Source organism: Phalacrocorax carbo, chromosome 5 (genome assembly GCF_963921805.1).
Source record: "Phalacrocorax carbo chromosome 5, bPhaCar2.1, whole genome shotgun sequence".
Classification (NCBI taxonomy): domain Eukaryota; kingdom Metazoa; phylum Chordata; class Aves; order Suliformes; family Phalacrocoracidae; genus Phalacrocorax; species Phalacrocorax carbo.
The window spans coordinates 25,122,336-25,149,364 of NC_087517.1; the positions used below are offsets into that span (position 1 = coordinate 25,122,336).

The 27,029-nt window shown below is 40.6% G+C and overlaps 2 protein-coding genes across 17 annotated transcripts in view; both read right to left on the reverse strand.

Annotated features, from left to right (window-relative positions):
- Positions 1 to 18,685, reverse strand: part of ATF2 (activating transcription factor 2) — a 51,407-nt gene extending 32,722 nt beyond the window's left edge. The window contains exons 1-9 of one of the 15 annotated variants that reach the window (XM_064451658.1): positions 18,604 to 18,669; positions 16,244 to 16,302; positions 14,880 to 14,914; positions 9,036 to 9,138; positions 8,873 to 8,947; positions 8,167 to 8,236; positions 5,709 to 5,805; positions 3,952 to 4,070; positions 1,735 to 1,863 (exon numbers count right to left, since the gene is read on the reverse strand). In XM_064451658.1, the coding sequence (XP_064307728.1) occupies positions 1,735 to 1,863; positions 3,952 to 4,070; positions 5,709 to 5,805; positions 8,167 to 8,214 (393 nt within the window). In that variant the 5' untranslated portion in view covers positions 8,215 to 8,236; positions 8,873 to 8,947; positions 9,036 to 9,138; ... (1 more) ...; positions 16,244 to 16,302; positions 18,604 to 18,669. The other 14 variants (XM_064451663.1, XM_064451653.1, XM_064451659.1 and 11 more) reach the window with 14 other exon arrangements.
- A 4,028-nt stretch (positions 18,686 to 22,713) lies between these two features.
- Positions 22,714 to 26,253, reverse strand: ATP5MC3 (ATP synthase membrane subunit c locus 3). 2 transcript variants are annotated; one of them, XM_064451665.1, is made up of 5 exons: positions 26,101 to 26,253; positions 25,941 to 26,018; positions 24,906 to 24,983; positions 24,343 to 24,536; positions 22,714 to 22,961 (listed from the first exon to the last, which is right to left on the reverse strand). In XM_064451665.1, the coding sequence occupies exons 2-5, from the start codon at positions 25,977 to 25,979 to the stop codon at positions 22,847 to 22,849; spliced, it is 426 nt and encodes a 141-aa protein (XP_064307735.1). In that variant the 5' UTR covers positions 25,980 to 26,018; positions 26,101 to 26,253; the 3' UTR covers positions 22,714 to 22,846. The 2 variants fall into 2 exon arrangements, with proteins under 2 accessions (XP_064307735.1, XP_064307736.1); XM_064451666.1 differs by having other exon boundaries at positions 26,119 to 26,234.
- Between the last annotated feature and the right edge of the window lie 776 nt (positions 26,254 to 27,029).

Genomic DNA, 27,029 nt, shown 5'->3' on the forward strand with positions numbered 1-27,029 from the left:
TGCAGGCCACACTCAGCAGCAGCACACTCCAAGCAGCACCCTCATCCTTGCTCAGCTTGTCTCTACAATCAGACATCAGAACAGCATTGAGCAGCAGCAGCTTTTCACTTCAGCACTGTTACAGTGACAACACTGAAATTACATCATGAATGAGACAAGTTTATAAGTACTGCCAAGCACTGAGATATAATTTTCACTTGTAGTGATGCTAATGAGATACTGAACCATTACTGTATAAAGATATTAATATTATCTCCTGCCAAAACTAGAGTATGTAGAATAAGTATTTGCAGCAAAAAAACAAACTAACCTCTGAAATAAAGAGGCCTTAAGATTGGGACTATGATTTTCTTAATCTAAGCAGCTCTTTACGTGTGTTTCTTTAAACTACTATTTTTGAGACTACACGATTGCCTAAATTACCTATGATTAGTCATCCTTCCTAACTAATAAGACTCAGCAAAGCTTTGTAAAGACAGATCTGAATTGCAACTCTCTCAAACTTCTGTCATACACTTAATGCTCTTCTCACACTGGTGCCTGTTGGCAGGACAAGAGAAGGAGTGCAAGCTGAAACCAGAGAGGTTCAGACTGGATCCAAAGAAAAACACTTTCACCACAAGGACAGCCTGGCATTGGAGCAAGTTGCACTGAGAGGCTGAGCAGCTTCCCTCCTCAGAGGTTTCAAGACCAGACTGTGTAAAGCCCTGAGTAACTTGGTCTGATCTCAGAGCTAACCCCTGCTTTGAGGAAGAAGTTCGACCAGGAACTTCCTGCAGTCCCTTCCAACCTGAATCACCCTGTGACCCTGAAAAGTCCTGCCAATTTTGGGGAGTAAGGTAGCTAAGTCCCTCAAATGCAGACTGCCCACTTGAAGATGCATGTAGAAGGAAGACTGACTAGAGAAACCATATTGCTTTATTATGTTCTGCTCCTAATATTTTTATTTATTGAAGTAGGAATAGAATTAATTCATTTCACTGATTTTGCTTCATTATTTGTTCTTCAAGAGAACTCCATGGGATGAGAACACTGCAAGTCACATATCAAAATTATCATTACTATTAAACCATTTATTTCTTCTTTAGAGCAACAGTTCTAAAACTGATTTGACTACAACATCGTCTAGTGACAGAAAATACCTCAGTCTTCTGTGAGTATTCACATAAACACTAAACAAGCAAATGCTTCCTATCAACACTTTCAAACATACTGCTATAGCCTGAAGAGTATAAAACCTGAAACAGAAGTATCTGGTACTTAGCTTTGAAAGACAGGCCTGTGCATTTTTGTAGAACATCCCCTGATGTTCTACAAAACAATTTATGGTTAAACATAGGATAAACAAAGATGTACACATGAAGAGTCTCAAACTGTTGACATTACTTAAAAAAAAAATTATCAAAGAAACTGAACTTTCTTTACTTCTTCAGGAGTGATGATGCATAAAACAGAATAAAGAGCCCCTTCAGCCTTGTCTAACATAGCATGAGTGTTAAATTTTATTTCCTTTCTGGCTTTATTGGATGGCCAGTGTGAGGCAAAGAAATAATTGCAGTGCGCAAAGCTAACTAAAGAATTGAACACATTGAGTATATATCCACAGGAATATGGCATAAAAATTGTTTTCCTTTCAACCAGCTAAGTAGTGTGGCTATCATCGTGTAAAACAAACTTAGATTATCAGAAGACTCAAAAAATGAATTCCAAAAAGAAAAAAAAAAGGGTTCTGACCTTTTCATCATTGGTAGTAGACTCTGGATGAGGTAAAGGACTATCTTGATGAGTTGTCTCTACAACAGAAGGTTCTTCAATTTTATTTCTTATAATTGGTGTTGCAAGAGGAGACAGATCTAGAGGCATCTAAAAGCAATAGCGTAACACAAAATTACTCAATCTCTAAAAACTTTAAATAAGCAAGAAAATGTAAAAAACTAAAGAGAAATACCAGTTTTGTAACAACAGGTAGGTGCTGATGCTCAGAAGATTTTCATGCAGAGGCATTACCAGTCAAGGCTATTTTTCCAGCATCTGCATGAATACCAATCTTCAGCAACTTTGTCTTTCAACACCAGTCTCACCTTAAGTATTTTATTCTTGAGAATTAAAAACACTCTTAAAGTTTTCCTTTCTCAAGCGTCACAGGAAAATTATAGGTAAGACTGTGCTGCACTTAAAAATTACAGTTGAAGGAAAGATATTATCCTCCTATAAATTATTGCATCACATGCCACAAAGCACAAAATCCTCACTATATTTCCAAATTAATAAAGCTACTGTGGACAATTAATTTCAAACTTATTGCAGCAAATAATTAATGAAAAGGCAAGTTTTATATTACTACACAGATATAACCACCAGGACATCTGAAATGTCACAAAGAAATTACAGTACAAGAATATTTAAAGCAATACAATAGGTTTGAAAGCCTATACTCCTGCCTATTCTGCTACCTAAATACTTTTGGAAGCAACTTCCCCCCTACCTCATCTTCTATTTATGTTCTTCCAGATGTTTTTTTTTTCAATTCAATTCCTAGTTTTCCTGTGGAATATATTACTAATTTACAGGGAAGACTGTTAAAAGTGGAATCACTTTTCATACCACATCTGAATATGAAATCCTACAGAAAAAACCTAAACCATCAACCCCCTAGAAAGTGTGTTATTATGGTAAATTTTTTTACCCCTTGCCATGATTGTTTATGTATACTAATCAACCAGAGATATGGCAGGACTGTGTTTCCTCTCATTAAACAGGGGGCAGGTTGAAAAATTAGTATCAATTAAAGAAATTGTTAAAATGTTTAAAATGTTTTGCAATACCTATAACATCCTCCAAGATAGTGGCGAATTACACAGAAAACACGGTATTAGTAAATCCAGAACCAGTATTATTTACTACATATGTAATGTTTTAAGGACAGTTCGCATACACATTAAAAAAAAGAATTTAAAAATCATGATCTGATATAATTGCAGTAACAAAGCAAGGGTGAGGCTTTGTCAGGAATGGATAATAACCCATCCTATTCACAAGTACCTATTAAAATCTTTAATGAAACCAAGAAAATGCAGACACTCATTCTGCAAAATCTGTATATCTGAGTATAAAAAGATTTTCTTTTTATCACTGCCTATGGAAATCAACCAGGTAATCAACCAAAGGCAAAATTATTCAAAGGGGACATTGAACAAAATTTTTCATTTGCAGAAGTGTTTAAATGTTTGGGCCCCTAACCTTTTATGACTGGGAAGTACTAAAATAAATAGAAGAAACAACACATAAATATACGGGAAGTTCCTCATAAAAACAAGAAGTTGCTAAACAGACAGTGTCCAAATTTTTCTTGTACTTCAATCTGTACATTAAAAAAAGTAGATGTTTAAGTTGTGATCAATAATTTCTAGGCAAAACTAATTTCGACACATAGTGAATATAACTATAACCAAATTACTGACACTTCTTTACATTTAGTCAGTATCTTTCATTACCATTACTATTGATTCTTGAAATAACATTGCTATTTTAAAACTAATCAAAATAATCAGCGTTCACATACTAGTCTTTTGACATAGATTTCTTGCAAGTATGTTTCTTTCTGCAAAAACTCTTCACCTTTCAGACTTATTTTTTGCTTATTCAGGGCCTAATGAAATTTAAATCAAAGCTGACGATTAACTTCAACATATATAGAGTAGATACTGAAGGAATTAAGACAAAGTCAGTGTGTCCCAATGTCCGTGGTAACTATGTAGCATTAATCAGTTAAACTAATCTTCAGAAAAGTAATCTTAAGAGTTGTATCCGTCCATACAACATATATAAGCAGCTGGCAAATTATTATTGGTATAGTTTAGGAGGCAATATATGAATCCAAAGTTTGCCTTTTTAATGGAATTTCTGATATGAAAAATGTAGAAGCTCTGAGAAGAAAGTTTTTGAACATACTTTCTTAATGTCATCTTCAGAAGCCTTTTTAAACTCATTTTCAAAAGGACTTGCCAATTCATTGAATAAGCCCACTTCTTCACAGTTCTTCAAGAATCGAGTTGGTGTTGGTGTCTGATCTGAAATGAACAATTTTATCTTTTATTTTAAAATACCATTTATGAACCTACTTATTGTAAATATTTTTTGAATAAAAACAAAGAAAGAGACAAGTGGTTAAGAACTCTCTTATGCCTTGCAAGCGGGCTCCTTTCTGCCTTGCAGGGAGGCCAACCAGAAGGCATGCTCCACCTGCTGGAGATAAGCAATTGAAGTTTGCAAACTGGTAAACCCCTTTTTGGGGTTTTGGGAGGGTATCAAAGCATTTCTTCGGTCTGTGTCCAGAAACCAGAGGGAGCTATTCTCAAGTGCCTAGTCTAGCACAGCAGATCATTTCAGTGAGCAAGCAGGCTCTATTTTCAAATACAGATAAGGCCTACAAGAAGGCTTTAATAAAAAAAAAAAAAAAAGAGAAAAGTACACAGCTCACAGTTTGTTTCTTTCTTCTCTTCTTCACTACTGAAAACAGTAGCGATTACTTTCAAGTACGTGGAACTTCTGAAAGGAAGTGTGATACTGTACACAAGATCGTACTGACTCCTACAATGCCTGTACAGTCAAGCTGGAATCATAAGACTTGTGGTATCTGGCTGACTACTGCATGAAGCAGTTTCAGAAAAGTCTTTCTATAAACGTTTTTTTTTACTGTGTAAATTCCCCTTATTTACCAGGTCAAAATTAACCGTATTTGCCACAAAGTTACCTGCATTTAAAATACTGTAAGGCGGTATTATGTGCACCCTACTAATGTAAGCTGGCGTTTACGACTAACAGTTCATACACAGGAATGTGGGTGTAAAGAGACAGACGCTGCCATGGTTTCATTCTCAAACACCTGATTATCTGACAGGTCCCCTTTCTTACGGTAAAATTGCCGAGGATCACATTTAGAATTTTAAAATGTATACCTGCTGGTTTAAGAGTAACAATATTTTTATCTGCTCGTCCTAACAAAGTAGCCACTTACAGGGAAAAACTAAATTCAAAATTCCAGAACTTTAAAATTTATAATGCAATCAATTATCCATTGGTGATTACTTCTGATCCTAGAAAAACAAAAAAGTCAGTTACAACTGACCAAGGGTATACTATGAATTCAGAGGTGGAAATACAGTAAAAGTATTTTGAAATTCAGCTAAAAGTAAAACAAAAAATTGTTATCTTTCTTCCACTATCCCATTGAAAGAATAATTACCAATTCATTCTTCTAATGTCACCGTAGTTTATAAAAACCACTACATATTTTAAAATTTAAGAGACAAGTAACATCAATGAATAATTAAAACTTAAATACAGTTTAATCTAATTATAGATCCTGTTAGGCATAGCCTTTATTAGTGCATATTCTTAATGAATGCTTATTACATAACTTAATTATTAAATAATTAAAATCAATTATTAAATAATTGAAAAATCTTTAGATTATACACCAGATCCAAATAAAAGTTACTTATGGAAAATCATATTGGCTTCAAATTCTGACAAAAGGTAATTACGTATGAAAATATTGCCTAAGCACCTGTTGCAGACAGCTATAGTGAAGAAAATGTTTCATAGCCTTTTAACGTATGCCTATGAATTACGTTCAGAAAATAAATAAAATGTATGCCCATTCCAGCAGAAAAGTGAGTAAACTAGTTATAAAAGTATATACTAACCAGCCACAATGACACTATCATTACGAGCCGGACCAAATTTCAGTGTCATCTCATGTTTATGTTTATGGACAGCCAAATGATCCTCATTGGTAAAACGCTGCAGCAGAAAGTTTTAAGAAATAGTTGTAAATTTGAGTGTGAACAATGTAAATGCAATAACTATAGAAAGTAATTTTTACAACACGTAAAACTATCATGACTACATTAATAGACAACCCTCTTAAGCCAATACATCTTGCTCCTTGGTCAAGCAGAAATACTATAAAACTCAAATTATGTTCATAGTAACTAAGTAGTAATGGTATCAGGGAAATAGTAGTGTAAGTACTGGCATTCATCAAAAGTCCAAGAAAAAAATTTCAGTGCGCTGCATACTTCATCAACCATTCACAAACAGCCATTTGCTATACTAATGGATCTTAATAATATTTAGTAATTGATTACCACTATCTGATTTCTGTATTGTGTGTATTATCACAATAATGGGAATTGGCCTGTAATTACAGACTTCACTGTATTTAATAGTGTAAAATAAAGTATAGCTCCTGCCCCTGACCATTTACTATGTAAGAGGCAGACAGAGTGGGAAACACTGGAGCCATGTCAGACAACTGAAAAGCTGTGAATGAACTAAGCTTATCAGCACTTTGAAGATCTCTCAAGTTTTCAGAAGTATGCCAGTTTTGAGCATGCTTCCCCCCAAATTTGGGGTACATTCTATTAAAAAAAAAACCATCAGGAAGCAGACAAACTAGGTGCTTGTAAAACAGATATTCTTACTTTTACTAACTTGAAATTTGCTATGCATCTGTAACTGTGTGTTAAGTTAGTGTTTCAGTTGAGATAATCTAAGAAAAAATTTCCCAAGATGCAGATTTCTAAAAAGAAGGCATTTTACAAAATATTGCTCTTTTTTTGTGAACATCTGAGTCCCAAATTATGTTTCTGATTATTCCTCAATAATCTAAGTCATTCCACATACATCTTGTAACAGATACACACCCAGTGTCATCTCTCAGAAAACAATACAGAAAGCTTAGCTGACCTCAGAGTACAGTCATTCAGAATACTCTGTGAGAAAGGACTTGTATGTGTGGAGCTGAGACGGAAATCAAAAAATGCAGGATCACTGAGAGACAGGGTGATACAGGCCAGGCACTTTTTTTGTTAGACCTCTGTTGCTAAGGGTTCCAAATGGCCAGCTCTCCATAGCTCCTGTGCCTTACCTCTAGATACAGCATAAGCCCGAAACTTTGGTGTTCTATTGCACTAGAAGACTTAAGTACATCTTTCTGTCTCCACTATGAGGGTTCCTTCAGAGGGAATAGGAGCTCCAGATCCTGACTCCCTCTCCCTGTGCTATTGTATGAGCTGGCTTCTGGAGAAGTCTTGCCCATTTTCAGGGACAGGAACCTCTCCTCCTTCACTGGAATCAAGGATTGCTGCAGCCCCATTATGTGTCTTCTATAAGATTTAGTTGCCAAAACACTTCTAACAGAGCCTACATCAAGATGAGATTCAAATAGGATGGGGACAAACGTTTAGAGGAAGGCCATCCTCTTCTGTTACTTTTGATGTCTCTGAACATATTAGACATAGTAAGAAATCTTAGTCTTTTCCTGCTTTAAATACAGAAGGCTCCATTAATACATTAATGCTGTCATTCATCATAAAAACTAAGTTTTCAGAATAAAAATGAAAATATTTTTAACTAAAAATCCAAATAAATCCATGTGCACTAATATAATTAAAAAAATACATCTTGTTTAGAAAGTTAATTCTATATAAAGGATACAGGGATGTCCATCTCATGCAGCAGATAATGCAAATTCATTTATTTTCAGGTTACTAAATTAAAGTGTTAAGAGACAGCTTCCTTTTAAGCAACTATCTGTTAAAATACTCAATAATATTTTCACTTTTCTGCTCACATTCATCTCTATATCTACTAATGCTATTTAACAGAATACATTAAAACTACAACCGGAATTAAAATACATTTTCTGGCATGCATACTGTTAGCATCTTACTATATACAAAAACTTAGTTAAATAAAAATTATGCCATTAAACATTTGAAGTCACCATAGTTGTGAAGATTAGTAATGAGCAAGTTTCACAATGAGCTATCATTGAAATATTCTGAAAAATACAGGTTACCTGATAAAAATTAGAATGTTTCTTATTTATTTTTTGAATGAAAGCAAATAAAGCAAGGCTAACAAATGAAATTGGTTTTGGTTCAGAAAGGGTAATTTAATTTAGGTTTTTTCCTATGGATAGCATTTTCTGAATAAACACATGAAGTGGTAGAAATACTTGCTGTCACCTGCTTTTCAGCAAAACACAGACACTTCCTACCAATTACCATAAATCCCCTTTTCTTTGATCCCTAGAAATATGTTTCCATGTTTCACTTTTATTTGATCAATGTTAGTAAGTTCACGTCAGACCATTACCTGGCCACATCCAGGGGCAGTGCATAAAAAGGGTTTGTCATCACTCATATTCCACAGGTCGTTGTGCTACCTTTATTAAAATGAAAATGGAACAATTTTTACAAATATTGCAACAAATTATCAATATATCAACGTCCACAGGATATTTTAATATTCCATTGGCAAGAATTTCTGCCTTCTGGCTACACTGAGAATCTAAATACCTGGCATTCAAGTAAAGTCTGGATTCCAAGCTCTCTCAGGGAGGTACACAAAACCCAATAGTAGGTTTTGAACATACATCTCAGTCAGAAAGGCAAGTATTCATATGTAACATGATTAATTGCAAAACGTACCTGAAAACATAGTAAGACAACTTGTTACTGAATTAAAAATACATTGTAATAATGAGCCAATTACCACAATTAAAAAAAGAACAAAGTGGCAGACAATACTGAGTAGTTGAGGATACACTGCCAAGAGTTGAGGAAAAGTGGTTGATTCCTTAGTCTCTTCAAAATCTTTAAAGCTCATCTTTAAGGATAAGTAGCAGATAGTCCTTCATGTAAACTGTTACAAATTTAACTACAAAAACACATACTTTGGTAATCTTTCAGCTATACAACTAAATTAGCAACTGGCTAAAAAAAACTTAAGAAAGAAGTAGTAGATATTAATTACGTCTTGTGCTGTTTTGCATACTCACCACACATACTAATACACATACCTGCCAGATTTCACATATAAACCTTTTTCATAGGGCAAACTATCATATCCTCCTTTTCATGGCAATGAACTGTAACTGAAAGAAGATATAAATTACTATGCATGTTAAACATGTAATAATACATGATTTTGTAAAGATAAATTATATAATGCCCACTATTCACCTATGAAACACAACAGTTTTTCAAAGAGATGGTTTACTTCAATAGCTCCTCTAATTAGTTACGCCTTCTCTTAGACAGAAAGAGATGCTTCTACTCTTTCACCCTGCAAGCACAGAACAAACATTGCAAGGTAGCAAAGAGGGATTCGGGCAACCTCAGATGGCAGCAAAACCAATCCATAAAACTAGTATGTGGATACTGTGACACCACTGACAAAAAATAATAAAGTCCTGGAACACTGAACATATAAAAATCAAGATATTGTTGTCACATCACTAAAACCAATAGTGATGAGTAACTAATCTCAACACTAAAGTTACCTCATTTTAAGGTCAAGTAACAGGACAGGCAGGGGGAATGAATGTACCAAATTAGCTAATTAGCCAGGAGATGACAAGCACTCTCAACCCATCTGTGGCTTTACCCTGGAGGAAATACATTCATCTTTAAATATGAGTATCTGTATGGAGATCTAACAATGTTAGTTCTGAACACTCTTTAGCTTGATGAAGCAAATAAAGATGAATAAAGATGTCTTTATGACTAAAGATCATAAGCAGAATAAATCCATCTCTCTCCCAACAGGCCGGTCCTAAAAAGTTGCAAGGCTTCTGAAACTGTCTAACCATCCTAAGAATGTATACTTCTGGGACACTATTTAGCACTGGACACAAGACAGATAAAGTAAATGTAAGCAGATCATTTAGGACTTAATGCCTCAGAGATCTGTTGGGAACAGGTTACCTGATCCTTTTGCCTGTGCCTGTACAGTGAAAAACTACTGTATAGACTTTTTGGATATTACTTCAAGAAGAAGGAGATCACAGTGTCCTTCCTTGGTCATGGGCACTGAACAGCAAAGAAACAAAACATGAAGTGGAGGAGATTGCAAAGAGTCACTTCTAAACACATACGTTCAACAAAATGAGGATACTGAGCTGAGATCACAAGCCAAGAAGAGATGAATGGCTTGCCAGAAACTTGAGAGTCTTTGGCACTGACAACTCAGGGAAACATTTATGTCCCAAGGAAAGGATGCCAAAGCAAATCAGGGATGGAGATTGTTCTGCTGTTCTTTGCAAACAGAGTTCATAACCTGTCTCAAGTTTCTGAAGAGATTAAATATTTCTTGAACTGTTCAAACTATGAACTTGGTGCTGTCACCAATAAAGGGTATTAACAAGATTATGGGCAAGTTTGAATACTCATGACTAAGGCTTCAGGGTGAACAATAAGGCCCTTATCAGTGAAGCTTTAGGATAACATCCTTGTATTTTATGGAACTTCAACAGACACTTAAAAGCTATCTCATGAGCTTATTATCCTTGTTCAGCTATGCAACAAACACATTTTTAAAATGCAGGTTCAAAACAAAGACAGTCAGTCTCCTTTAGATCTCAAAAGGAATTTACTTTGTTAAATCTTGTCATGGGGCACCATATAGTTATATATGGCTACAATATGTACATATGGATACATATTATGAACAGAAGAGTTCTATCCATATCAGAAAGATCTGAAGGTGTAAGAAACAATTCTGCTGGGTTTTTTTTTATCCAAAGGATGAAGACTTTCATTAACAGAAGTGCGTGTAAGGGCATTTTTTCCACTCTTGTTACTATAGCGTGTTAGCGTGTTGTCAGACTTTGACAAGTGCCTAGTGTCTGCCATAAAATCTACTCCATCCACACTGTTAGTGTTTTTCTTGGGTCATAAGCTGTAAAGATCAACTTTTCAAGTCTGCTCATTTTATCTTTTAAAGGAATATTACCAAAACAGGTATTTGTGTATGAAGTAATTAGCTGGTTCCACATTTTGGTTTGTGAAGCCTGTGAATTTTGAGTGCCTGATTTATAAACTAAAAATCAATCCTTGTGAAGAAGAAAAAAAAGCATCGTTGTCCTGGCAAGCTTACTGGAAAAAAGTCGGAGATAAATTAATTTCCTGATCTTTGTAATATTATTTGACTGCAGGCCACAAGGAATTTTGTGAGGTAATGCCTTGTAAAGGGATTCCAGCTAACATCTGAGGGGAAAAAAATAAAAGTATCTTGGAGCACTGAAATTTTTGCACTTAAAGGAGAAAAGAAGTTCACTCATACATTACAGCCAAGGCCTCGGACATAATAAATCTAAACAGAAACGGGATCTGACAGGATGGGAAAACAAAGGGCTCATGTTTGTTAGTGTAGCCAAATCAGTACGGATTGTTTTTACCTATTACAAAGACAAATGTAAAGCTTGCACCTGTAACAAAATAACCCCATGCAACAGCGCAGGCTGAGGGCCAAGTGGATGTCAAGTGGCTTTGTGGGGCCACTGCTTTGGGGGGCAGAACCTGTAACTCCTGGTGGACAATAAACTGAACACGATTCAGCCTCATGTTGCTTGCAGCACTGAAAGCTAACAGCCTACTGGGCTGAATTAGCAAGAGCATAGCAACCAGATGAAGGGAAGTGATTATTCTCCTTTATCTGGCACTCATGAGGCTACAGCTGGAGTGCTGTGTCCAGTTTTGAGCCCCTCAAGACAGATGACAAACTGGAGGGAATCCAGAAGGGGCCTCACCAAAACAGTTAAGAGGAGGCTGAACTATTACATGCAAGGCAAATATCAGGAAGCAAAGTTTCTTCAGCATGGAGAAAGAAGGCTAAGGAAGGATCTAATTGCTGTCTTATACTGCCTAATATGTTGTTACAGAGAAGACAGATCCAGACTCTGGGTAGCACACAACAGACGGATGAGATGCAACATTCACAAGCCACACCAAGAAAGTTAAGAGCAAGTGGGGGGGGAGGGGGGGAGATAATTAAAAAAAAAGAAAATCACACAGTGAGGACAGCTGAACACTTGAAGGGTTTGCCCAGTGGGGCTGTGGAATCTCCATCCTTGGAGGTATGCAAAATTTGAGTGGATGAGACTTTGAGCAATCAAAGATAATCCTGAAATTTGAAGTATACCATGAAGATGTTATAGCTAGAAACAGAGGTGAACAACGGTGAAAGACAATCCAAACTTGGGTAATGTTCTGACAGCTTTAGAAGACTTAGCGTGGTTAACTTTACAGCCCAACAACTAAAACTATTGCTGCTAGGGAAAACAAATCAACCAAATAAACAAACCCATCCTTTGCCTCCTCTTATCCTTCTGCGTTGTTTGTTGCCTGACAGGAATAACAAGACTAACACACAGAAGGCAAATTTTCAGAAAAGAAGTTTGCGATTGCCACTCTGATTTCAAAAGGCTATTGGAGATTGCTGTAAGAGAGAATATCACAATAAGAAGGATGAATTTAGAAAGTACTCTTCCCCTGAAAACCAAAACAGCAACTGAAATGCCATCTTGACAAAAATGTTACTTGCCCTATCAAATGAGAAACAAAGTATGTAGACTGCTAACCCAATCACTAGAGATGAATTCTAGCCACCTGGGATTGTTACCCAGGCAACAGCGAATGCCTTGTCCCATAGAAAAAAAGACAGGTCCTGAAGCAATCCAATCTGATGTGAAACTCCAGCCTGATCTCTTCCGGTGAACAGAACAGTTCAGTGAAATGATTCTTACTACAGTCCACTGAACTGCAGCTTTCTTCTGTAAGCCTTCCAACCCTACATTCCTTTAGGTAGCATAAAGAAACCTACACATAGAATTCTTTTGAGTTACACTGAGAAACAGGATCAGAGCTGAACATGGGAAAACCATGAAATAATCTCGGCAATACAATCAACTTTGGTACTCAAATCAGAAAGTAATCTCACTTTTTGGTGTTTGCTCCATACTTTAATTGCAGAGGTAAAATACTTTCATATCATGCCCATTTAAAATGTCATAAACCTCTTTTATCACTTTTGGAAAGCAAACAGTACAGTAAAATATATAGGTAGGTACATATATGTTTAAAATATATACAATACAGAGGAATAGAAACAGGTTTGCAAGCAATTTACTAATATTTAGGACAGTGTGCTTATTTAAAAAATAGAGATGTTTCTATAAAACATCACACTAATGTTTATCTAAATATGCTACAAAAATAACCAACAATTATTTGTTTATTTTTATAAAACTTTAATTAAACATCTTAGGTGCACTTTCTGGAAACTATTACTACATACTTGCTTGCTTCTAAAAGGCCTTCCTGTAGATAATTTGTAAAAGACTAGAATCATAGACTGACTTAAACAATGTCTTATTGGTTTATTTCACTGGTAAAGATTCTTCTGTTTTCTCTTAACTTCCTGCATACAGGACCATGGAAAACAAAACTGACACCTTGTTTCAAAATTCTTTTCTAATCAATATTTAAATAGCTGTTTAAAAATGTATACATATTCATAATTGATAATCCCTGCAAAAACTTCCCCAAATTTGCTGAGAAAAAATCATTCTTCACACATACCTAGTAAAAATTCATCAGACTTGTAGCTAAGCCTCTGAATGCTTTACCTGTATAAAGCATGCCATATGCCAGAAGACCTCTATGCACTAACCTGCTCATGGGCTGTACAGTCTTATCCTGTAATTACTTATCCTAAGCACTGTAGCAATACAGAGACTGCTCTCCTGTAACAACGCCAGGGCTGACATAAACAGCATGGAAGAAAACAGCCTGAATGGAACACAGAGAAGACAGACAACTACGAACACACAAACCCGCCCCTCCCCCCCAAAAAGCCCAAAAGATGACCTTAAAACGTTTCAGTGTCAGCTTTCCTCTATTGGCCAGCAAGCAAGAAGAGATGCACATTCTCACAAGTGTGTCACCCCCTTAAACCGAACAGTCCACAGAGGACAATCTGACAGTCTGCCAGCTACAGCAGTAACTGATTTACCTGCTACTGCTTACATGTGACACAAACCCAAGTTTTGCAGCTAGACTGACCACTCACGTGGCTCCAACTCAAGAAACATCTGTTCATTCTGGTTTGAAAAAAAAATGAAAGTTGGACAAAAACTGTATTCGGCCATTGAGACAAATCAGAATTACATCAGTCCATCAGCATCAAGTCTCCCCTGGGTCCGTACAAAGTGCTGAAGTTACAATATCAGTGATGTCTTTTCCTACGGATGTTTGCATTTCCTCAAGACCGATCATGTCTATTCAACATTTCCTTTTATTCTTTACATTTCATCTGGGATTGTGCCCCCTTTTACTGCAAGATACAAACCCTTACTGTATACAGAATTATTAACTCTTAGTAAGCTTTTCTGCAGATCTCATCATAGTGTGTAATTCCTTTAGGCAGTATAAGATTTTTAAGATTTTACTTTAAAGCTTCATTTTATAATAGGAAACTGAAGCATGAAAGGGCAAGGTCAAAATTTTCAGTGTCTTTAACATCTTTAAGAATTCTACTTGAGGTGCATGCTTTATCGAAGTAAAATGGACTGAATATATTTGCCACAGCAGAGAATAACATTCTCCTAGTGGTTACCTGCAGAGCTGAATTTAGTGTTTTGCTTGGCTCCATACAAGAATTTTAGCAGACATGCTTCTTTAGATGAGGGGGGAAAAAAAGTAGCTATTTTTGTTTTCCAAATTTAAACACTTCAAAACTAAAAGAAATGGCTTTCTCATGCAACCAAACAAATCAACGCAATTCAAAATGAGCAGGGCACCTTTTATACTTTCAATACTTATGTACAGCTTTGCACAGCATAAATTTTAATCACCCCCCACATTTGAGCCTATCTTTATTTCCACAGTTTTCTGTAGAGGCAGACTTTCAAGTTTTGCTTTCAGTAGAAATCAGAAATTAGTATGTAGAATACACCACTTAAGTAGTAACATAAATGAATGAAATTAAAAATTGTATTTGAAAGGAAATAATTGTTGCGCACTTACCTGGAGCGACTGGAACAGCTATTTCTTTCAGTTTCCTACCAAGGAAAAAAAGAAAGGTGAAGTAAAAGTGGTGTAATTAATACTTGACTATTACAGTCCACTTTCAAGCGTTCTGACCGACTGTATTTGTGAAATGCTGTAGAATTTAGCATTCCTAAAAAATAAAACTGAATGAAGAGAATGGAGGAGTGTAAAACTGAAAAATAAAACCATTCCTTCTCATAAAGGAAGTGGGATCACCAGAAAGCAGCTCAGTAGATTTAGCAAGAAAACTATAAGCCATAGTCCGGAATATTTAAAGGTTGTAAGCCTCAAAAACTGGCAAACAGGAAAACTGCCTTCGCACTTCACTGCTTAACAGAATGGTTGTGCTATTTCCTAGAAGACACATGATCTGTTTCAGAGAGTTCTGGGAATAATAAGGAAGAATGTAATGCCTGTATCTTAATGCTCAGATTTTTCTTTTAGAAAGTCAAATGTTGGCCACTTTTTGCTGATGTTATTAGTTAACTGCTTGTAACTGAGTTAATTCCATACCTTCCATGGTTTGTCTAAGATTCTATAAAGGAGAGAGCATCTGGTTAAGAAGAAAAGATGCAAGAAGTGAGGACAATTGACTTAACAAGTTCATATAAGAACAAGAAAGCCAGTTGGACAGTCACATGTACAGAAACAAAGCAATTGAGTTACCTGAGTTGTTCTAAGGAACAGGCTTTTCACATATGAAGGTACACTTCTGGTAAACAACGAGTACTAATGGAATAAAGGAAGGTCCTTCGGCCTAATGCTTCCTGTTGGCTGAATATGGCAGCTCCTAAGTCAACCCCCTGGCTTAAGTATTTTTCAGAGGTTTCCTGATCATTCTTTGACTCACTGGAAAGTCATGCTCTGTGAATACAGCTCTTATAGATAAGTGAAAGGCCAATGAACATCAGAGAAGAAATATATAGGGGTTAATATTCCACCAAACTTTTCACACTTTACTTAGAGAGATGTTAGGACTTACCTTCCCCAGCTCATTTATCTAGGCTTGAACGTCTTAATATTGCCCATCAACCAAACAAACATTAGAAATCCAATCTCCCTTTGCTACATTACTGTCAACAAATAATAATTTTTAAAAAGCTTAAAAGTTACTTCGTTTTTCATTTTTTCAGATTGTATCCCTGAAGTATAAAATTGAATACAATAATTAAGAATTTAACTTTAAAAAAATCCTTAAATAAACCATAAATATCCCACTACAGGACTCCCATTGCTCATTAAAACAGAATGATCTTTTTCTTTCCTGTAAAGAATAATATAAATGACCATTGGCATTTACCTAGAAAGGCAAACATAGTATATGGCTTGGAATAACTTACTGAAGAGAAGCTCCCATCTGAACTGAAGCTAATGGAAAAGTTCTCAGGCTGAACTGAAACTGACACAGAACAAAGTTGGAAAGACTATAGCATAGACTTGAAAAAATATATTTATTGCGTAATTATTAAATATTGACTCATATTTCTATCACTAACTATATCCAGTACCTCCTTAGAGTGCACATTATTATTTTGAAACAAATGCAGTTAAGTTATGCAGGAGGACATTGATAACTTGGAATCTATTCACATTATTCCAAAAAGGAAGTTAATAGTATTGAATCATGTTTGCTCCTCTGAAAACAGTTAATGCATGATTTTTACACAGAAATTCCAGATTAAGTAACCATAAAACAAAAATTTGAGATTAGAAATAACATGAACTTTTAAAGTTAGTAAAGCTTCTTGGAACTAAAAATGTGCATTTGTTACATTAAACTGATTAATAATAGAAGAAAAAAAAAGAATAGCTGATGACAGAGAAGGGACTTTAGGCACTAGATACACCCAAAATTTACTTAAACAAGTTTCAAAAGAATACCATATTTCAGGCTGCTCAACACTTTGTCACAAAACAGAAATGAAACTCAAATGAAAACCAAAAATGATGTATGATCAAATTTAAGACCTGAAAGCCCCTTGTGTTAGATGCTGCTTCACCCCAGGTACACATTAAGGGGTTTTTTATTATTTCACATTTCTTGTGTTGCATTATATAACAAGCAGCCCCTGATAAACTTATTGTTTTGTGTTTTAATAAGACAACTTTCTGATTTTGATTCTGGAATGCAGAATTATAAACACTAAGAGAATTCAAGTGAATGCTTGACTATAGCTCACCCTCTGAAATTATGCCTGCAACTTGATGCCCGTTAATAGACAGTAACTTGTTTCAGCGGAAGGCTGAATAAATCACATCTAGAATACTTATGGAAGACCAGGACGACAAGGAAGGGTCCTCCTCATCCTATCAGCTAGTGCTGAATTTAGCATCTAACACAAACCTAGCAGTATTATGACCTTAACTTCAGGAACTTCTTTATTATTAACTATCTAGCTTTACACTCAGCAAGAGCTTGGGACATGACACTCATTGACATGAGCAGAATACGACAAGAAAAAAAATTATTTTAAAAGGTGGAAAAGAAAATACACTTTGGCCATATTCATTCAGGGTCACTATGTGGAAAGTAGCAGAAGATTCAGCATTTCCAGCTTTATTAGAATTTCTCATTCTAGTGCAAGGAAACAGGTGACAGTATCACTACTTGAAGATAAACATCTCTGGGAGAACACAATGTAATGAAAAGTAAATGAGTGGCACAAGAACGCACAGATGGGACATGGAAACATACTCATGGATGTTTCTCCATGAACTTGGATGTTTCACTCCAAGAACAGAGATGCAAAAAGACTGCAGAACGATTGAGACTGCAGAAGCAACATGGCAGCACATATATCCCCAGCTGCAAACATCAAGTTGCATTGTGGCATAAAACATTTGTGCCTAAACCATCATGCAGCCACCATTGCTCGAGGGTCTGTGATGTGTTTTTTCACGTGAACGCTTCAGAGACATTTTGATTAGGACAACTCAAGGGGCAGAATGCACTGTAACAGGCAAAGCCAACGGGGCAGCTAGTCCAGATGGCCAGGTCCACGGCCAGATCCTGGGCAGGCCAACACCTCCCTCCGGTACAGAAAAGCTGATCTTACCCCCCTGCACCTCCCACCCCACCGTACCCCTCTCGGCACCCCCCGCGCTGGCGCCGGGTGCGGACCACGATCTCTCTCCGGAGCAGAAGATGGATGATGCAGAGACAGGCCTCTTTGGAGCGGAGCGGAGCTGAGCTGATGCGGACAGGCCCGGCTCTGCTGTCCCCTTCCTCCGCTTTCCCCCCCCGCCCGCTCCGCGGCTGGGCCTGGAACCGGTACGGGCGATGCCCCGCCGCAGGCAGCCCGCTGCCAAGGCCAGGCCCGGGGCGCTGCAGCCCCTTCACCCGCCCGCCTCCCGCCTCGCCCCACCGCGCTCCGCTCCCTCAGGGCGCCCGCCAGGGCCCCTACCTGCGGGCGGTAACGGTCTCCGCCGCGCCGCACCGGCCGCCCGGCCCGCCCCGGCTCTAGGGGCGGCGGGAGCCGCAGGCCGCGGTGGGGGAGGGGGCTGCCGCGGAGCGGAGCGGCGGCGCCATGTTACTGCCTCCCGGGTATCCCCCGCCTACCGCCGAGCGGGGCCGCTCCCTTCTCTCCCCTCCGCCCCCGGTGCGCTCGCCCGGGCGCCGCCGCAGCGCGGAGGCGGGGAGGGGGAGGAGGAGGAGCCGCCCCCGGGCCGGGCCGGGCCGCGCTCGTGTTTACAAACTCACCCCGGGAACGCGGGCCGGACCGCACATTAAAGGCCAGGTCCCCTACAGGCTTCCGTCACTTCTCGCGATAGCTCAGCTGACATCTCCGCGGGCGGCGGGGAGGTGCCGGTCACCGGGCGGGGCGGGGCGGAGGCGGGCGCTGGGCGCTGATTGGGCGGTGGCGGCGGGGCGGGCGGGTGTGGCCGATGGCGGGGTGTGGCCGGGCGGCACCTCCCCGCGGCTGAGGTGGGGCGGTCGGTCCCGAGCGCGCGGTGCCAACGGCAGCTCTCGCGGCTCGGGGCGTCATTAGTGGCGTCAAACTGCTGCTGACGGTCAGAGCGGTAACGCCCCGGCCCGCCCCTGCCGGGGAGCCCCGCCGCTCCCGCACGCCGCCGGGGTTGTGCAGCCGCGGCGACGGGGGGCTCCGAGGGCGAGGCGCCCGCCCCCCGCTGCCCGTCGTGGGGCAGGGCTAGCAGCCGCTGCGGGGGAAGGCGGCGGGGAGCGGGCGGAGATCAACCCACGGCCGGGCCTCGCTCCGCGACAGCGCTTGACGCGCCCGTCGCGTCCAAGCTGGGGGATCATCAGCCCTCCAAAACCGCGGGCTGGCCCCACTCCTTCGGCCTCCCCACACCCCGCGTCGCTTACAGCAGGAACTGGGCACACGCCTCAAGTCACACTTCTGCTAAACATTCGCCTTATTTAACACTGCGCCAAAAATGCTGCAGCGCTGCATCTTTACGTAAATTTAACATCGAAGTAACTGGCATTTCGGATGACTTAAAAAATATCATGACCATATACGGCACCACAGCTGGGCTAATATGTACTCCGACTCTCAGAAATTTTAATTCTGTGTCTGCACATCATTTGTCTTGTTCTGAGACTGACCTGAGAGTATAAGACTACGAATAACAAAGTACTTCTAAAAAAGTAGTATTAGTTCCAGTAAATTATGTTATGGCTAAGTTTCCCTGAACTTGCAAAAGGCGATATGGTACGTTTCAGTTCTTGTAAATTGTTTGGGTGGGCGCTGTAGAGCACTTCTGCAAAGTTCTGTGAAATAAAAAAAGCACTGCACAGAAGCACAGTTTACTTAGAGGTGCAATAATTCTTTACTGTAAGCATGTTGTGAAGGGCTCAGATGTGAGATAATTCAAAGAGAGGAACCGAGGAATGAAGAGCTGTCTCGGAAAAGTATTTTTCAGTGGTTCAGACCTACCATCAGTTGGCAGCATCAGCCCTGAACAGAGAACTGAACTGCAAATTCTTTGCCTTTCCTCAGTCTGAAATTGCTGCAAAATCCCCCACAAAAGCAACAGGGTGGAAAGTATGAATCACTTTTGCCTACAGCAATAATTTAAGAACTTAATTGGTAACAAACATTTCCTTCATTATACATTAGGATAACACTGTGTGTACATCACTATCACAGGTGGAATGATGGACATACTAGGACAGCAGACAGCAGTTAAGAGACACTGAAGATCTCTGCTCCAACCAGCTCCACCTTCAACACCAAAACATGACACAGAGTCTCTGGATCTGGAGAATCTGCAACGTGAATCTTCCTGGGCTGACAGTCTCTAAGGTCGGGGCAGTCCACATCAGAAAAACTGACACAGGTTTCAGGAAAGTGAAGCCTACAGTGTCACCTCATGGAACTTTCGTATGTGGATTCTCTGACCCATGAAAAAGTCTTCTTACTCAGATCAAGAGTCCTTTTAGCTTGCTGCTGCCCAATCACCACAAATAACTATTGAAAAAAAAAACCAAACCCAACTTTTTAATCTTTTACACAACTATAGTTGTTTCTTTTGTGGGCATTTTAGGAAAACTGAATTTGTTGCAAGACCACTCAAGTTGACTGAGGTGTTGAGGTCCTGAAGTAACCACTGAAACCAAGCTCTGCTTTTCAAGAGCCGTGAAAGCAGAGCAATAAAGGGAGTCAACATGCCCTGTGATCGCTCAGATGTGAAAATCTGCCCATTGCTCATAAGCCCCTTATCGTATATACGGAGGATAATCCTCTGTGTAAAGGTTTGTTGCCATGTTTTGAAATATCTTGCTTAGTCTTTATCTGTAACGCTGAGATACAACTCTTTCAAGACTGGCATAAGCTAAGAGCAATTTTGCTTGGGTTTGGCCTGCGTTCACCGGTCTGAGTGTGAGTCAAAAGGTAACAAGCTTGGGGAGATGCTACTACTAAAACAGACAGGCTTTACATCTACGTACAGGGTCACCTGAGATGTCCGTTGCCTTTCAAACAAGGCTGATCATAGGGAAAAGGGCCCATGTTGGCAGGGTGAACCACATGGGAAAAGATGGGACGTAAATCCAGAAATCCTTATTCAAAGCTGATTCAAGCAGCTCAGAGTGACTTGGGCAGCTCATACTGAGGTTATGGAGCAACAGCTTAGCCAGAACTTCTCTCTACACCAACTATAACTCAGCAGAACCATTTTATATGTGAAGAAATGGGTAAGTATGACTAAAAGAGGTAGAGCTAGGCTTGACCAAGACAAGTTTGAAGATCTTTTGTTAGCCAAATCCCAGTAGTATGGAAATCTGAAGCTTGAATTAAGCAAGTCCACTAGACTAGTGCACAATATTAGGAAATATGGACTGCCACCTCAGGTGCCTGCACAGATCTGTGCCGTACTGAAAACACAGAACAAAGTTCATCACCTACCAGAAGGACTGCAGTACGCAGACGAGCTTTTGCCTAGAATTCTAGTAATCATTATCTGGCTTTCATCCAGGGCAAACGCATGGTATGTCAGCTCTGACGGAAAATACTAAGTTCATAAAAAACCCCCAGTGTGAACATACACCACATGGAAGAGAGCTGCAATATACTTTACCTCTTACCCCTCCCCCACCCCCAAAAAAATCCACTTCCAGACCTAGTCATATAAGGCACTACTAATACTGTGCTAGAATATTTAAAGATGCTGCTGCATATTCTATACTCCTAAACCTCAGATATATTAAATGGTTTACACTGGCAACTTTTAATCCTTCCAACAACATAAGGGGAAAGTTCTCATGCTCGGTCCAAGTTAGACTACATAAACGCTGATTTGATATTTGAACTCAGATGAAAACAAAGGTCTTACCTGTACCTTGCACTGGTCTGAGAGCCACTAGTCATTTCTCGTTCCCCTAGGGATAGACAGCTTACAATGTTTCCCAGATTTAATTCAGTAATTACTCATTGACCAGCAAGATGACAGAGCTAACAAGCTTGCTCACCTTCTTCCAAGGTCCATCTTGTATTTGTTGAATGATCAGATCTATTATTTAATATTCTGAATAAAGTTTGAGATACTATCAACCCCCACCAGATTAGTATACAGCAGCACAGAGTATGTTGCCTAAGCGTAGACAACACCATGCATTAAGGTTGTTAAAAGACAGATACTGTGAGAAGCAAAGCTTGATACTGCAGGTATTTTTGTTTTTAAAAATGCTTTGATCCTACTGCTCTTAAAATAATTTAGGAGATAATGCAAGGCTGACTTCACAAAATTAGGAAGCTGGAAGTTCTCCCATTTAATTAGGTGATGCCAAGAATGCAGTAACTAAGTAAGTGTATAGTATCAATGTGCCACAATTAAATGCCTTGGACCACTCTAAATCAGCAGCTAGTTTAGTTCAACTGGGACACTGCTCAAAACCAAGTGGAAAATTTTTACCATGGTGATCAAAATTTATAGTGTAAATGCAAACTGGTGCAAAGACAACTTTCCTGTCACTTTTCATGGATTTGTGTTTTGCTCCTTCTCTCAAGAGGTGCCAGAACACCTCATCTGCCAGCTAGCCTGAGGAAAAACAGTGGAGCACAGAAACAGCTCTGGGGAAGTTTGAAACAAGTGAAGGAACAAGGCCAGCAGTGTAGCCTTTCACATTTAATCTCTGTATCCTTTGATCTTTCAGAGATTACATCATTAATTTTAACAATCAAGTGACACTCCTACATATATATATAAACAAATAAAATGTTTGACTTGAAGTCATTGTTTGAAGGGTCCTATGGGATATTTCATTACCAGAAGAAACACAAGGTGGCTGAATGACAAGATGCCGTCTTCCAGGTATCCTAGTGAGAAAGATAATAAATGCAGGCAACAGTTTGACAGTTAAAGTTGTTATCTTTAATGAAATGACTTTGGAAATAGCATCGATTTCCATGACACCAACATTTTGGGAGTCCCATAAAATGCAGAGTTACATTCCAATGCCAGTACTACAGGCAGATCTCCTCTCACATGGCAAATAGGATCAAGAAAGCAACCATCAAACAGAAGAGACCCATAGCTTCAGACAGGGCGAATCCCAGGATAGCATATGAGAACAGCTGCTGCTTCAGAGAAGGATTTCTAAAAGAAAGCGAAGGTGTAAGACCTTTTTATCTATACAATTAAGATGCTTTTCGTACAGTTTAATGCACCTGACAGATTCAGAACCTCATACTTCCTTGCCACAGATTCCGTAACAGGAAAATCCAATAAATCAAGTAATTTTTAGTAAGGAATTCACTGAATACAAATGACTTGGCAATTAAGACTAGATTCAGGTTATGCAGATTGTCTATGGCTTTTCCAAACAACAGTTTTTGTGACTACATTCATACATGCTTTTGAATCTGACTTCTCCATATCCTCCCATGCAGGAACCATCAGTACTGTGCTTTATAAATTTATTTCACATCTGTGGCATTATAACTATATTCCAGGGAAGTTTGTGTATAACATTTTAAGTAGCTCTCAAATACAGGAACTGAGACCACTTAGAGCAAAAAATGAAATACACAGCAGTTTGTTGCAAAAATGCAATGAATTATCTCTCCAAGAAGTGTGGGGGAGAGAGAAAAAAAAACTTCAGCATAATACCATGAAGTAATATTCTGCAATCTTATTGCCATGTTCATGCCAAATTCAAAAAAGACAACATCAGTTTTGTACTGAAAACATGTTTCTTCAAGTGGAAAGTGCACTTCCTTGTTTTCAGTAGGGCTTAAAAATCTTTAAATGAGACACAATTAAGTCTGAACTGGTTGAAAGAGTAATGAAGAACATGAAACCTTCAGTAAAGCTTTTTAATGCCTGCATCAGTTCTGCTCTTCCATGATACCATATGAACTATGCCTACTACAGGAGCTTCATAAATTTAGCTGGAAGAAGTTCATCCCTGCTATAAAATCCCCACCCTCACCCCCTTCAGATTTCTAGAAGGAATGATTACTCATTCAATAATTACATATTCTGAGATGCAAAGCTGAACATGTTAGAAAAATGAATTAAGCATCCATTTCTAAATAACAACCCTGACTATTAAGTCTAAAGCATACAAGCTCACACTACTTATTATCAGTTTTCATACAGTTTCTCCCCAAGACTTCTCCCCTCTCACATCGCAAAAGATCCAGGCTAGATTTTTAATGCAGTTCTGGAACTGAATGCCAAAACATTGGATTTCAGCAACTGAAACACTGACCAAGTCTAATGACCTCATTTCTTCATGTCTCTTCTCCAGATAGAATGTACAAAAACAAAGTTCTGAATTTAACAATACAGCCATCCTAATCAATATACTACACTTTCGTATGATTCTATTTAGCCGTGTTTATAATTAATAGCAATTATTAACAGACTTTATTACAGTGCCATCACCCTTACTATGACTTAGCTTATCTGGGGGTGCTGTCTCAAGATACATCTGCATGTAAGTTGAGAGTTTTTTAAGAGAGAGAGTGATTACCTGGCATAACCAATGATTAGACTACCGAAGACTGTTCCAATACCAGCACCAGAACCAGCCACACCTACTGTGGCAGCACCAGCACCAATAAATTTGGCAGCAGTGTCAATGTCCCTGCTGACAGCACTAGTCTGGAATTCTCTAAGTGCTAGCCGGGAGACAGTATTTTGCGCCCCATTAAGTGTTGAGTTGCCCTAAGAAAACAAAACATGAAAAAGCATTATATTCAGACACAGACCATTTCCTATGACCATTTTGATAGTATTATTCTCCAGTTTTAAAAGTTGTGCTAGATCCATGTCTAGCTCCTCTTCCAAGTGATGAGACTATAACTAAGAGTTAAAAACTCAAGAACATTACCTGTTCCACCTGAAAGCAACCAACTTTAAATATAAAAGACTTCTCAGGGGTAACAGCAAGACAGCAACAAGTATTATTAGGTGTTTGACTTAAAGCAACTTTCAAACTATAAATATTTGTGTTAGTAGAAGTGAACTCTAGGTTGAGGACATTTAGGCTCACCAGGTAATTTAGGAAGATACAGAATTTTGTTTATAAGGTACCTCTCCAGTCTTGACCTCTGGCCTAGACAACACAGATGCTGAAATTGGTCTGTACAAGATTCTTGATCCAGCACGGATCTGAAAGAGGAAGAAAAAAGCTCTAAAAAAAGAAACATTTGAGCACAGCTGTTCCCATACAATAGTCTGTAAGATTATAAGGCTATTATCTACAAAGCCATTTGTCTTACTTGAAAGACAGCAATCTTTGCATAGCTGGATATAAAATAAACAATACAGAAGCAAACACGGCCATGCAATGTGATGACACTGTTTTCAGGAGATGTTATTGCAAATAGCAACATCCTTCAATGAACCTGTACATGCATTATACTGACAGAAAATGTGCCAAAACAGCGACAAAGAAGCCAGACAGACCAGCAGGCAGTGATATACCTTTTGAAAAGAAAAAGTAAACGCCATCGAAATGAATTCCAAAGCTGTCAAATGCACATACATAACCTAGACTTTTAAATCTAGTGAGCCATAAATGAATGAATCCTGTTTCACAAGCGGCCTGCATGTGTCCTTGGGCTCCCAGCAGTCTAAGGTCATATCGGCTCTTGCACAAAGCTGTTCCTGCGGGGGAAACCTGTGCCTGCACCATGCAAAACGAGACGTTCTGCAGGCCAGAAAGGACGTTTTGAAGGAGGACAGTCCTTTGCCTCTGCAAGGGCAAAAAATCCGGGCCTTGTGTAGGACAAGCAACAGGCTGGAGTTTGACCTACAGCAAGGAGCTGAGCGCGCCAGGCCCAGGAGCTCCCCGCTACACTACGCTGTCCCGTCCCCGCTCGAACGGGAAGGGCCCCGGCCCCGGCCAAGGAGGCGGGAAGTAGAACCCGGCCCCGCCGCGGCTCGCCGCGCACCCCCCGACCCCGCCCCGACCCTTCCCGCCGGGACGGGCAGCCCTCGGTACGGGCCCGCGCCGGGGGTGCTCAGAGGCCCGTCCGACCCCCGGGCGCCCCGCCCCCGCCCCCGCCGCGGCCCGGGACGCAGCCGGCGAGGAGCCCCAGGCGTCCCCCGCGGGCCCCCACTCACCAGAGAGGGGGAGGCGGCGAGCTTGGCGCAGGCGAACATCTTCGCGGGCGGCGTCCCGGGGTCCACAGTCCGGTGTCTCTGTGGAGACAGGGAGAGGGTGAGGTGACGGCGGGCGGGGGCGGCGATGGGGGCGGATGGCGAGAAGGGCACCGCCGCTCACCGGCTCCGGCTGCCGCACCTCACGGCCGATGGGCTGGGGCGTCTCTGCGCAGACGCGGCGGGGCCGGCGGCGGGCACCCGGATGCAGCGCGGCGGAAGGGGGCGGGGGATGGCGCCAAGGTCACTTTGTACACGCTCCATTGGCAGCAGCGGGCGTTGCGCGCGTCGCTCCGCCCCGCCCCGCCGCGCGCAGCCGCCGTCGCGCTGCTCCCGCCTCACTGCTGGCGTCGGCGGTGACGCGGGGGTCGGTGGCCCACAAGAGCGTTGGTGCGACCGTTAGGGCCACGGCCGTTAGCCAGAGCCGCGCTCCACACAGCAGAGCCAGCCCAGCGGCCCCGCCGCCACTGTAACCCCGCGTCTGGGAGGGCAGCGGGGTCGCTTCGCCCCGGCGGGGCGGCGAGTCGCGGCGTGGGGAGAGGCCGCTCGTGGGCGGGGCTTGACGCCACAGCAGCGCGTAATCGGCGCGGGGCGGGCGGCGCGGGGAAGCCGCCCCGGCCTGGGGTGGGAGGGCAGAGCAGAGCAGGCCCCGCCGCCCGGCCGCCTTAGTGGCGGGGCGGGACCGCTCCGCCCGTCAGGGCGCGCAAACTGCAGGAGCGCGCCCAGCGCGCCTCGGGTGCCCCCGGGCCAGGAGCCGCCGGCAGGAAACGGGGGCGCGTGCGAGGAGCCTTGGAAGTGTTCAAGAAGTCCGTACTGTTTAATCAGTCGGTTTTGCATGATGAGCGGTCTCACACCCAAGTGGCGAGAAAGTCCGTTTTAGACAAGCTTAATCAAAACAAGATTATAATTACTGACGTGAGCATGTGTTCCCGAGATCCCACTTTAATTGCTTGCACGTTCTTCCACGTGTTTTAATTGGTGTGAGGGATCATGACTTTAATGGTCATTTACCACTGTTAAGAGTGCTGGTGCCTACTATGAAAAATGCAGGAA